Raw genomic sequence first — 12909 nt, 5'->3', positions numbered from 1 at the left:
AGACCAAAGGCCAACCCTGACCCTTACTAGTTCTGTGGCCCTAGGAAAGCTTCTTATTCCCCTCGGACTCAGTTTCCCCATCTGTCAAATGGAGAGAATACCAACTATTGCCAAGGACTGTTGTAAGGACTAAATTAAAGATTAAGCAGATAGAGGCTCATATAGTTCCTTGAACATATACTGAAACACAGTATGTGACAGCCATTATTCTGAGTTTAAGACTTTTCTTTTTGATTATTCAAATAAAATAAAGAAGTACCCTCTCTAAGAATAACTTCCCAGAGAGCTGGGAGCTTGATGCTATCTACCCTTGAAGGAGAGGGTGAAAAGGGACACCTTGTTGTATTTGGGAGCCAAATACTGTCCCAACTGGACCAACCATCCTCCGCTGCTACTACAATGTACTGCGGGGGGGCTCGGGCCCAAGACCCCGCTGGTTCACACCTCTCACACCGCACGGAGGGCAGAGGTCATGATTCCAAAACCTCACGTCCCGCACACTAGTCAGCCACTCACCCAAGGTGACCCCAAGCAGACACTACCTATGAAATCACAGGTCAGGATGCTCTGAGCCACAGAGCAGCCATTGGTGTCATACAGTCTGTGATTTCCAAACCTCAGGGTCTACACACGGTAAGGTCAAGATCACAAGTACAAAACTTTGTAATTCTATCTATATCATGGTCCCTTGTTAAGGAGGCAAAAAGGAGAGGAGGGGAGAAGGCGGAAACAAGAGAATGACAGAGCTCTCTGTAGCTGCCACACACCCCACAGATCAGGGGTGGTATCTGCCCAGAACATCACTCCTAAGAAAGGGTCGAAAGAACGCAGTATGAATTACACTTAAGGCTCAAGTCCAGGGCGGGAAGTTCTCCATGAAACAGCAGAGCCACAGTCCTATCAGGAACTCAGCTTCCACATTGGTCCAAAAGAGCTCAGCACGTGGTACGGAGCAGCTCCATGGTCCTGCACACACACAACAGGTTCCCCAGTGCCTGCCCAACAAAGCACAGCCGCATCTGCTTGGCCTGGCGTTCAAGGCCTTCCACGAGCTGGCCCAGCCTGCCAACGAGGCCCCATCCTAGGGCACCCGGCAGTACACACCCTTTCCTGCAGCTGCACGTCCTGACCTCCCGACCTCCTGGGCCCCAGTAGGAAGAACTGCATTCCTGCCATTCTTCCTTCCTACCTGTTCTTCAGAATCTGGGGCAAAAACCACCTCCCCCAAGGGGCTAGCTTCAGTCCTCCTTCTTCCAAATGCTGTTCCGACCTCTCTTACCGTGCTTATTGAATCCTCTCCTGTAGCACGGGCAGCACCCCGTCCTTCCAACCTACAGGTAAGACCCCTGAAGACAAGCGCTGTGTCTCCTTTGTCATCCTGCATTCACTCTATCTAAATGGAGGTCACAGTGTGCAAAAGAGCACGACTAAACGCTGAGGGCTATTTTTTAATGAGTAAAATATGCTTGTGCCTTTATTGTCCAGTAGAGGCAATAAGGCATGAACCTAAGGAACTACAAAACCCAGAACAAAGCACCTAACACAGAGATTGGTCCCTGGTGCTGGGCAGAGACTGGGAAATAATTACTGGACACTGAATGTGGCATCTGAATGTATTAAAGACATGGCCAGTGCCCACCCCCTTCACTCTTACCCTGCTGAGGTTCTCACACTGGCCGGTGTGTTGTATACTTTGCTCACCGCTTCTTTGCCCCACCAGAGTGAAAGCCCCACGAGGGCAGGGCCTTTGTCTTATTCTCCACACCATCCCCAGAACCATACACAAGTGTCTGGCACATGGCAGGTGCCCAGTAACGTTTGGTGAATAAACGAATGAATGAGTGCGTGGCACAATGCCGAATGGATGTATCAATACGGTTTTTGCTTATTTATTATTGTTGGAAGGGCCGTAACCGAAGAAAAGGTAAAGTGCTGTGAAAATCCAGAGAAAGAAGTATTACGTCCAAGAAGAAGCAGGGACAGCTTCGTGGAAAAGATTAACGACTAACTCGGGCTTTGAAAGAGGGGTCTCTTTTGTACAGTAGAGAGAAGGAAGGGCAGTGCAGATGGGGACCCACAAAAGGGCAGCTCTTCAGAGAAGGCGGAACACTCAGGTTCTAAGCAGCAAAAGGTTAGAGGAGTCGGGGAATAGGCTGGAAAAAGACCTCCATACAGATCTTGAAGGACCTTGCCTCCCAGGCTAAGTTTAAAGTTTGTTCGGTGGGCATTGTGAAGCCAAGGAGGGTTTCCTAAATCCCCCCGAAAGTGGGTGCACACACAGACAGTCAGCAAGTACAAACAATGAAAGGAGCTCTTAGTAAATGAACACACCAGATCAAACAAGAGGGCAGAAATGAGGAGCCCCATCTCTGTTTTGTGTCCTCGGGGCTCTTGGCTGGAGAACGTTCGGGGTTTAAAAATACAGAATAGGACAAAAAGAATGGATGCAGCCTCAAGAGGCACCCAGGAGGGTCGGCTGATTCCTCAGAGCATTCCTCCTTCTCCTTCCCCGGAGGGGCACAGGCGTCTCACCTGTCCGCCAGAAACATCTGACATAGAACACGGGCCCTCCAGCATCCGCGTGGACTGACCTTAACACTGAAGCGAAAGCACATGAGGAGAGGCAAAAATCCAGGGAAAGGACATTTGTAGGACAAGGTGCCCTCCCCCCTGAGCTGACACCTGCTGCTACCGGGAACGAAGGAAGAAGCCACGCTCCCCGAAAAGAAAGAAGCTAAGCCACTAATCCCCCGAGGCCCTCACTGCTGCGGACGAGGGCTGCAGACACCCCACCACATCCCTGCTGGGGACAGAAACCCACCGGCAGGTCGGTTAACTGTGGCTGCCCAGATGACAGCTGCACATCACCCAGGATCTGCAAGACACTAGGAGGACCCGACCCGCAGCAGCAGGGGAGGCCAGATGTCGAAAACTCACCCCTCGCCCTTGAGAAGCTGCCAAGAAACTGCTCCCCCGGAACAGGACATGGGTGTGTGAGACACTCAGCCTGCACTGAACCCATCTGGAGAGCCTTCCAGGGGGCAGGAAAACCCGGCTTCTAGCTCAGCCTTGCCACAACTTAGCTATGTGGCCTGTGGCAATCGACATAACTCCCCTGAGTGTCAACTGCCTCCCCTGTGAAAAAGGCAGGCTGGATTCCACGCACTCATTTAACAATCAGTCACCAAATGCCAACCATCAGCAGCCCCCTGCCGTCAGGGGGCTTACATTCCAATGAAGAATTTTCTTAGGGCATTTGCACCATCGTAATGTTTTTTATTCTACAAAAATAAGTCTATAATAATAGTATCAGCAGACCTTTGCCGGGTGCTACTTGGTGCCAGGCTGCCGGCAAAGACTTCTGCATTCCTCTTGAAAACAGCTCCAGGGACTTCCCTGGTGGTCCAGTGGCTAAGACTCCACGCTCCCAATGCAGGGGGCCTGGGTTCAATCCCTGCTCAGGGAACTAGATCCCACATGCATGCCGCAACTAAGAAGCCCACGTGCCGCAGCTAAACATGCTGCAACGATGATCCCGCGTGCCGCAATTGAGACCCACCACAGCCTAAGTAAATAAATATTTTTGAAAAAAGAAAACAGCTCCATGTGGGGTGCTCCACGATCCCAGTTTTAAAGGGGAGGAAACTGAGGCTTGGCGGGCCCGAGGTGATTTGCCCAGGGTCACCCAGCTGTGACCAAAGGCAACTGGAGATACGTTGAACAAATGAGATCTCTCTTGATCAACAGATAAGGTTCTGGCCTCGAAAACTGAAGGAGGAAAATGGTAATCAGGGGAGTGGGGAATGCTTTACTATACATGAGGATAATTAGGGCAGATGGTGAGTTACGCCCAGACTCACTCTCGCCCCAAGATGCTAGGCTGTCTCTTGGTTTCTCCATACAAGAAAAAGAACCCCAAAAGCTTGAGCGAAATTCTTCCAGGTAGCGAACACTTCTGCCCAAAAAGACCGACAAAAGGATACGACATGATTGATCCCAATCATCCCCGTTTCTCCAACGGCTTCAAATTAAGTCATCTTTTTAGAGTAGCATGACCACTTTAATCTTTAAAGATAGAGGGGAGGGAAACTCTTACATATTTTACCAAATGAAGTCATCATCCGGAGAAATAGAAAGATACAGAACAGACCTATCTTCTTCTGATCAAAATGTGCTTCACTAATTAACGGCCACTAGTCTCCAAAGAGCTTCCCCTCGACTAGTTAATAATGCCCATTATACTTCACTTGAGATGTGAACATTTCTATCGCAAAGAGGGAGAGATGAACTGCAGGATTCAAAACCCTTCCTTGGGTTGCTCATTAAAATTCTCGTCAAAACAGATTTTTATTTATGTGATACATTAAAGAATATTATGACAGTCCTAATACGAAATCTGTTCTTTGCTGCCTTGGATTTTCTTTTGTATCCAGTTACAGTTTCTTTCCACCAGTCTTGTTTTAACACCTCCACGGAATATTTCTCTGGCAAGTGTTAGCACGGAGGGACGGCCAGAGAGCAGGGAAATGAGTCTTAACTGAGAGACACGCTGACGCATCACTGACAAGTTCTTCACCCAGTCCCCGAGGAGGGGCACGGCTCACCTTGCCACTGAGACCCTGACGCAAACGCACACAAGTTTTAGTGGAGACAAACAATAAATAAATAAGGCTTGAGTTAACGTTCTACTCTCCTGCCAGCTGGGTCTTGGCCTCCAAAACTCCCTTCAGTCTGAAATCCCCCTGGTCGGACTCAAATTCTACTGGAAAATAACCATTGACAAGGAAGACGCTCTCTCCACACCCTGCCCCAGTTCCCAACCACCACGCCACGCCCTCAAGCCCAGAACCCTCTGAAAGATGCCCCGAGGGCTCGGATGGAGAGACACACCAGTGTCACACAATGGTATGACATCACAGGGGTTGGGCGAATCACCGAACCATGGAACATCGAGGTCCGGAGGTGCGGTTCTGCTCCTCACGGCCTGGTGACCACTCAGAGCTGCCGCCTCCTCCGTACCCCTCGGGGCCCCCGCAGGACAAATGCCGGGAGAGGGCCCAGTTCTGGGGCCACGGTACACCACTTCTCAACCCAGCTGCGCCTTGGTTTCCTCATCCAGAAAATGGAGATAATACTAGCACCCACCTCACAGGGCAGAGGTGAAGACTGAGGGAGTGAATACACATCATGTCCCTACCACAGTGCCTGGCACATGAACTCAATGAACGTCGTCATTATTACTAGACCTCTCACAGGATTAGCGTGAGGGCCTCACGAAAATAACAAGAAAAACATTAGGTAACTAAACCAGAATGGAAAAGAATACGAAAAAGAAAACATATATATGTACACATATACACATATACAACTGAATCACTTTGCTGTACACCAGAAACTAACGCAGCACTGTAAATCAACCGTACGTCAATAAAAGAAATTAAAAAAACTAAAACAGCAGATCCCACATATGGTATTACCATACGCTAGCTCTTTTTTTAGGCACTTTACCTTTCTTAATTTATTTACTTCTCACCAAAACTCAATGAGATAGGGAAACTGAGATTTGAGGAAGTTAAATGATTTGCCCAAATTCACAGTTAACAAGTGGCACAGTTCGGATCCAAACACAGGCTGTTAAGCTTGAAAACAACAACAATGGTGATTAAACCAACAGTAATGGTGCTGGTGAGGATGAGGATGGTAAGTGTCAAGGCCCTCACCCTGCGCCAGGCTCTTTTACTCTTCACGACCCCCTTTTGAGGGCGTTACCGTCATCACTCCCATTTTACAGATGAGCAAACTGAGAGTAGATGATTTCTCAGTGTTGCAGGACCTGGGATTCAGACGGAGACAGTGGATAGGAAAGCTCCTTGTAAAGTAACGTGTGTCATAAAAAGTAAAGTATTGTTATGAAATTCCTAGAATTCCATGGAAAGATGTCCTTCCCCAACTGGTTTAATGTTAGCTCACATCCAAAAGTCTGATAATTCACCTAAGCCAACCCAGACTCCTGGGTTGGGGCAGGGGTGGGGGGCACACTTTGACAAGTTTGAGAAATATTGTCTCGTTTTTAAGTTCAATGCATCAGTGAAAAACCAAATGCCAGAGTATATTAAAATAAAATATTGTCCTTCTGGTTTTAAAAAAAATGGGGGGTTGGGGAGGAGCAGCAAGGGAGAGGAGAAAACAGGTCAAACCCATGGTTTGACCAAGTCAGGGATTTTTCCAGTTTCCCTCTAGGGTAATCTGATCCGAGTTCTCGGTGATCAAATGACTAACCTGGAAATTTGAAGATTCACATTTATGGAAGAAACAGCAATTCTTCCAAACTGAGGAAACACTGCTTATCCTGGAAGCCTTCTGAAATGTCAAGGATCACACACAGTTTGGAAAGCAACCTTTAAACACTTAACACGGTCCCAAAGTTTGTGCGCAGTACAGAAATAATCTAACCTCTTTGGTTCATTAATTCCTATTATTTGCTTAAACTTTAGGGAAAAAAATGCCTAAAGAAAATATTTCACTATTTTTGTTTAGAGATTTGTGTTTCCTTCGAAAGAGGGAAGGGGAAGGGAGGGGAAGGGAAAGGAAGGGAAGGGAAAGGAAGACATGGAAGAAAGAGGGGGGAGAGAGAGAGAGGGAAGGGAGGGAGGAAGGAGGGAAGGAGGAAGGAAGGAAGGAGGGAATCGCATGGTAGGCTCCAACCTGAAATTCTCAAAATACCATCCACAACAGCCAACTATTTCTTCATTAATGTACAAAACCATTCCTTCCTTTGCACAGCTAAAAGGTTCCACTTCTGGGAGACCATGCTTAAAGAAATAAACTGAATTTGCTAAAACCACAGCACTATCCCTTTATGACCTACAGTCAGACGCTTCACCTTTTCCCCTTTCCCTTAAAAGAGTGCCAAGACCACAAGATGCGGAAAAAGTATTTCTTCCGATATTACCCGGGGAAGAAAAAAGTATAATTAAAAAGTGAAAATTTAGCGTGGAAGCCATAGGCCCTTTAAATTTCACCTTAAGCTTTACGCAGCTGTGATATTGTGGCCACACCTGGCAAGCTCAGTGAAAATTATGTTAACCACACACTTGGGAAAAGGTGAAGGCCTATCTCAAGCCTTTCAGCAAGGCTTGTAGTACCACTCCTACAAAGGGACAACGTTTCCAGCACTTCTCCGCCCAGGCACCAGCACCTGCACCAAAGGGTAGCACTGCTGGCTTCAAGTGTGCCCAGATTTACCCAATCTACCTGAAACCAATACATCCAACCACTTCCTCTGTCAGATTGAGGGCTTCATGGGTCTACAAAGTTGTTTTTCCAAGAAAGGACAAGTTGTTTACTTAAATTCTACTCCTCTACATAAACTCTAAGTTGTAAGACCTCAGAAGAGTACCCTCCAACAAAGAGTCACGAGGAAATGTCCAACTTTTCCTGATATGATCTCAGCGATGCTTAAAAAATAAATAGAACACTTGCATAAATATTGCAACAGATGGAGCTATGTCCTCCCAGGAAGGATCGGGCTTGCCCCTGCCCCCAGCTGGATGCTCAGAACCCACCTGGGGACGGCTGACTTGCAGACGCACGGTTATTTCACAGAGCGCGCCTGCCCTGGCCTCTCCACAGCCACGTGCTGATACCCTGAAGAAACGGTGTGCACCAGGTTTCAACGCTTCCTTGCCAGTGCTCTGTTGGAAACTTGAAATCCTTGGCAACCACCTCGGAGGGCTAAAATCCTATTACTGATTCTCCTACTTACCTTGGGTTGCGCTCGACGAGGAAATGCAACTTTGGGGTCAATCTGGGGAAAAAATGCAAAAGCAGGAGTCAGCTGCATGACTTTGAGGGGAGAAAAACAATTCTGACTAATCACCTAGTTATTAATCACTCATTTCTCAGGCTTTTAACCCAGCTTTTAGTAACTTCTCAGGCAACTTAAAAGCTTCCTTAAAGTTTGATCTAAACTGCAACGGTCTCTCCCAAAATGTAACAAACACAGCGAGCCTTTCTGAAACATCCCACCATGAATTTCAATGTGTAATGCTGTAATACACCAGATCTCATGTGTTCTTATTTAGGCAAGGGCTTCGCTTGCATTAGGGCTTCATGCATCTAATTTGCATCTTTTCTGGGAGAAAAGATGAGAACATCATCACTGAAAAAAAATCATAACCTGAAATTTACATGGAAGACCCTTCCAGCAGCACGTAACTGGATGGTAGTTCTTCTCCTCAATGATAACTAAACAACACAGGTGGGGAAGGGGATTCCAAAAATTTTTTAAGTCAACAACGTCCAAAAAACTCCCCATCAACATGCAACACCATGCTCTGCTTGAATTAATTCACTCATCTTGGCAAAAGTAAAATTACCTAAGATGAATCAAAAGGATAGTTCGTTCTGTAGTTATACCTCAAAAGAAAGCAGGTGTCAAAAACTACAGAGACTGAGTGGGTTCTTAAAAATAATAATAATGAATAAAAATAAATGGAAACATTGGAGATAAATGCACCTGGATTTTCAAAATCACAGGGGGTAAAAATCTATGAGCAACCTAAACCCATGTTAGAAAAGTAAGGCCGTTATGGGGAGAGGATACAAAAAAAAAAAAAAATTACTGTAAAAAAGCAGTCAGAATCTAGTGCAACATTTAGGATATTCCCCCTACCCCAACCCCAGTCTGAATGGAAAAACAACCAGTACACCAGATCAGACGTCTGCAGATCTGAATCAGGGACTGGCTTTAAAACTCTGAACAATTCCCACAGAAGCATTTGAGTCTAATAGGCTGATTTGAGGGGGGAAAAGTTGTTGGACAGAAAATATGGGTAAGGAAAGAATGAAAAAATATTCCCATTGTTAGTTTTCATTAGATTTCTAAATGTCACAAATCTCTGGGTAAAATTCAACACGGAGCGTGGCATGAATACAGCTACAAGTTATTTATTTATCCGCTTTGGCTTTCATATTAAAATTTTCCCCTTTTAAAATGTAAATCTCAACCTTGTTTTCAGTTCTGCCATGGGGGGCGGGGGCGGGGAGAGTGATGCTTTGGGAAAAAGCACAGAGGAGGGGGAAAGTCACACCAGAGCTAATTCTGTTCCCAGACTTAACAGCCCCTAGGACCTAACCAGTAAGACATAGTCACCACTTTTATTAAGGTAGTTTAAAGACCTCATAAAAGCCTGCAGCATGTTTTCCACCTTTAAACATCACCTGAGAAATGAGAGATTACTTTGCAAAAACTAAAACAGACAAAAATCTCTGATCTAGGAAACTACCCTTTCATGGAGATTAACATTACCACAGTTACAGGTATATTCAGCACTGACTAGGAGCTGTTGACAGGAGAAATACAACAGGTGTGGATTTTCCATTCTGTTGACCAAACGTAAGACAGATATGTCTTCCCATAAACACTCTCCCAAAGTTGTTTTTTTTTTTTAGCTGATCAGCACACAACTGCCATAATAAGTCACCTTGTTTGTGGGGCAAAAGGTGAGGAACATGTCAGAGGTGAGGGAAAGGCCAGGAGCCAGAGGAGAGTAGGGAGAAGTAAAGAAAGCAGAGCGCTAAAAAATTATATATATCTAAAGTTACAAAACTCGAAGCCAATTCAGATCTCCTGTATAGGGTATTGCGGTAACAACATGTTATACCACAATGAGAGATCTTCTGTGGGCCAAGTGTACACGCTGAGATCTTAAAAGGAGAGGACAGGTCAAGAGAAGTAAGGCAAATCCCAACCTTTTGTACATCCCTGTCAACTGTTTTTTAAAAACGAACGAAAAAGAAAACTACCAAAAATGAAAACATTAGTTAGTTAAGTACAACTCTACTTACTGTAGCTACAAATCCTCTAGGAAAAGACTAGGGTACTATTTTGGATGTGAATGGCCGTTACCTAAACAAAGCTTTTAAGGTAACAGTAAACAAGATCCTCGTTTCCATGTCAATAAACCAACCGCTTCTGCCTCCGGCACTGAACGTTGAAACAAAGTCAAAAGCTAGGTTATACTAAATAATAGTGACCAAAACATGTCTACAAACAATTAGTGAGGGAAAACTGCAGGCGCTGCATCTGATACTGAGGGAGATGACCCACCAGACACCATAGAAATCAAATACTATAATACTTCTCCCACCCGGGGTGGACAGACGGGTGAATAATAAATTCCCAAATTTGCCTTGAAATATCTTTCCTCTTTAATTTTACTAGCTTTTTGAACTGTCTAGCCAAGAAGTCAAAGAGATAAAAATTCTTCAGACATCCGTTATCACCCTGCAAATGATTGTCCCTGAAATTAAATGATCTGAAAGTGCAAAAAGGCTGGGCCACAAGCTAGGACAAGTTCAGTGCAATTAATAAAGCAACTTAAAGTGTGGGCCTCTTTTTTTTTGGTGGGGGGGTGCGGGGTAGGAGGCATGCACCTGACCTCTGATCAGAGAAAAAGAGTAAATTTGCAAAATCAATTCAAGGGTACCAAAGGTGGCCAGGTTCTTGTCTTCTCTGCCATTCAGTGTTAAAGCCAAAAGGGACATGAGAAGATCACTTGTTCCACTCCTTTATTTTACAGAAGAGGAAACTGAGGCCTAGAGGCAGGGAACAACTTGCCCAAGCTCTGCACGGGCAGCTGGGCCTAGAGCATGATTTTCCACCCCACCCCTACCCCGGCCCCCATCCCACTCACCCACCACAGAGAGATGAAGTCCCCAGCAGCCCAGCACTGCATCCCAAAGTCACCTCAGGGCCCCTGCCTTAAGGCGGATGAATAAAAACCATGGGGAAATTCTAGTAGACAAGGAAGGCAGGAGAGCCACAATAAAATGCTATGAACCCCCCTTCCTCTCCCCCATTAAATGTATTATTATACACTGATACTTTCTTCCCTTCCTCTTCTGACCTTAGAGACTTTTATCCCCTCAACAATGGACTTTAAAACCTTCTAATGCTGTAAAAGTACCCACACTCAAAGGATCTGAAAAAGAAAAGAAAAAACAAACAAAAAAAAAAACCACTTTGAAACCCAAGACCTTATCAGCCTTAGATTTCACACCATCTGGAGTCACCCACTGGATGCCCAGCTTGGATCTGGGAGGTATCCTTCCCTTCTCAAACCACCTTCCAAATCCGAAGTGCCCAAGAGGAACCTGTTGCCTGGACTGTGGTTAGCGCCCCCTCACCTCCTCGCGTCCCCAGTCCCCCTCGGCCCCCAGTCCCCCTCGGCCCCCTGTCCCCCTCAGCCATGAAGCAAGCTGTGCCTTCTAAGAGCCGATTCCCACAGCCACAGTTGGTTAACGCGGGCTGGGCTCGGCTGACAAAGAAAAGTTGCCTCTGATCGGTGGTGGAGTCTCTTCGCAGGGTCCTTTGGCCCGGAAGATAGCCTCTCCCCAAGCCGACCCCTCCCCCAAGCCTAGGCCTGGCAGCATCTGGGGCTGCAGTGGGACAGGCTCTAAAAAGAAAACCCCAAATCCAGCCTTTGCGGCAAACTTTAGGACCGACTTGCAACCTCGGCTGCAAAGTACCCAGTTCTCAGCACAGAGGCAAAAGAAGACACTGTCTCTTTAAATTGGGCTGTCAATGCCCAGATCGGTCCTGAAAAGGGGCAAACAACAACAACAAGGAAAAGCAACCTACCGTCTTGGAATCTAACTCGTGGTGGGGCTGACCTAATACTTTATCTACACTTGCTGGGTCTGCGAACGTGACGAAACCGAAGCCTCTGAAATGAGACAAAGAGGGAGAAAAACAAACAAGAAAATGTGACACCATCGAGAGCAACAAGGAGCGAGCCCTAATGCAGAATGGAGAGCAAAGTTGCCCCCGCTCACCCCCACTCCCCACCCTCCCCACCCCCTCCTGCCTACAGCCCTCGGCCTCGCAAGGAAACACATCAAGGTTAATGGGGGAAGTGGAACGGGGGCAGGGCGGGTGGAGGTAACTTGGAGAACGCTGGTGTCTCCACTCTTTCGCCACCTCAGTTTCTCTCCTCCTCCTCCCCTTCCCTTTCTTTAACGCTTTGTTTTATTCCGAAGAAACCCAGGCACTTAGAGGAGATCCAACCAGCTTTCTAAAGGGGCTTAAGAGTTCGGGGAGTTGGGAGTGCGGGGGAAGCACACATTAAAAAAAAAAAAAAAAAAACAACTATGTGGAAAGTGAATGAAGCTGAATGTCATTTGAAACAGAAGAAAAAGAAGCGACGGGAAAATGACTTAAAGCGGAGATGTGGGCATCTGTGTATCCAGAATTCAGCCCCAATTAACAATAACCTTTGGGGTTAATGGAGGAGGGGGGAGGATGGAGCGACGTTCGAAACCAGCCACATGCCTGAGCCCCATTCTAAATCCGCTTAGCTACTTCCGAAGACACCTCCAAAAATAACACTTAAACTTTGTTCTAAAATAAAGACAAAATCCAGAAGGGAATGCTTTACCTGGAGCGTTTCGTAGTGGGATCTCTCATGACCATACATTCTCTAATTTCTCCAAATTTGCTAAAATAGTCTCTAAGGCTATCTGTAGAGAGAGAAAGAGAGAGATTGGGGGGGGGGGGGGGGGAGAAGGTGTGGAAAAAAAAAAGCAATGCAAATTTTGATCAAGGACAAAAACCAAAAGTAGTTTTCTGTTGTTATTCTGGGTTTTTTTTTTTTTGCACACGCGGGGGAAATTCGGCAACAGAGGTCGCGTAGAGGGCTCGGAAAGGATTTGCTATTTAAAAAAATAACCTTGCACAGGAGAAGTGGGGAGCCAATGGCGAGGGGGGGGGCTCCTACACCGGGATAACAAAGAGCAATAAAGAAGCCAAGAAGGGGGGGACCCAGGCGTCCCCCCCTCCCTCCCTTACCTGGTGAGGTCTGCCAGCTCAGTCCACCGATAAACATTTTACTAGAGGGAGAAAACATA

The 12909-nt window shown here is 46.4% G+C and overlaps 1 protein-coding gene and 1 long non-coding RNA gene across 15 annotated transcripts in view; both read right to left on the bottom strand.

Annotated features, from left to right (window-relative positions):
- LOC309618354 overlaps positions 1-7559 on the bottom strand; it is a 34208-nt gene extending 26649 nt beyond the window's left edge. The window contains exons 1-2 of the long non-coding RNA XR_014238435.1: positions 6280-7559; positions 3984-4619 (exon numbers count right to left, since the gene is read on the bottom strand). This is a non-coding gene — a long non-coding RNA (uncharacterized lncRNA). The remainder of the gene's footprint in view (positions 1-3983; positions 4620-6279) is intronic.
- Positions 1-12909, bottom strand: part of MSI2 (musashi RNA binding protein 2) — a 391787-nt gene that overhangs the window by 378437 nt on the left and 441 nt on the right. For all 14 annotated transcript variants that reach the window (XR_014238421.1, XM_082371917.1, XM_082371905.1 and 11 more), the window contains exons 2-5: positions 12851-12891; positions 12441-12522; positions 11645-11729; positions 7766-7807 (exon numbers count right to left, since the gene is read on the bottom strand). Coding sequence is in view for 13 of the 14 variants with exons in the window: in XM_082371917.1 (XP_082228043.1) it covers positions 7766-7807; positions 11645-11729; positions 12441-12522; positions 12851-12891 (250 nt within the window). In the remaining variant the exon portion in view is untranslated. The remainder of the gene's footprint in view (positions 1-7765; positions 7808-11644; positions 11730-12440; positions 12523-12850; positions 12892-12909) is intronic.

Source organism: Balaenoptera borealis, assembly GCF_965194805.1.
Source record: "Balaenoptera borealis genome assembly, chromosome: 20".
NCBI classification, from domain to species: domain Eukaryota; kingdom Metazoa; phylum Chordata; class Mammalia; order Artiodactyla; family Balaenopteridae; genus Balaenoptera; species Balaenoptera borealis.
The sequence above is the reverse complement of the archived record's forward strand: the minus strand, read 5'-3'. Positions and strand labels throughout refer to the sequence as shown.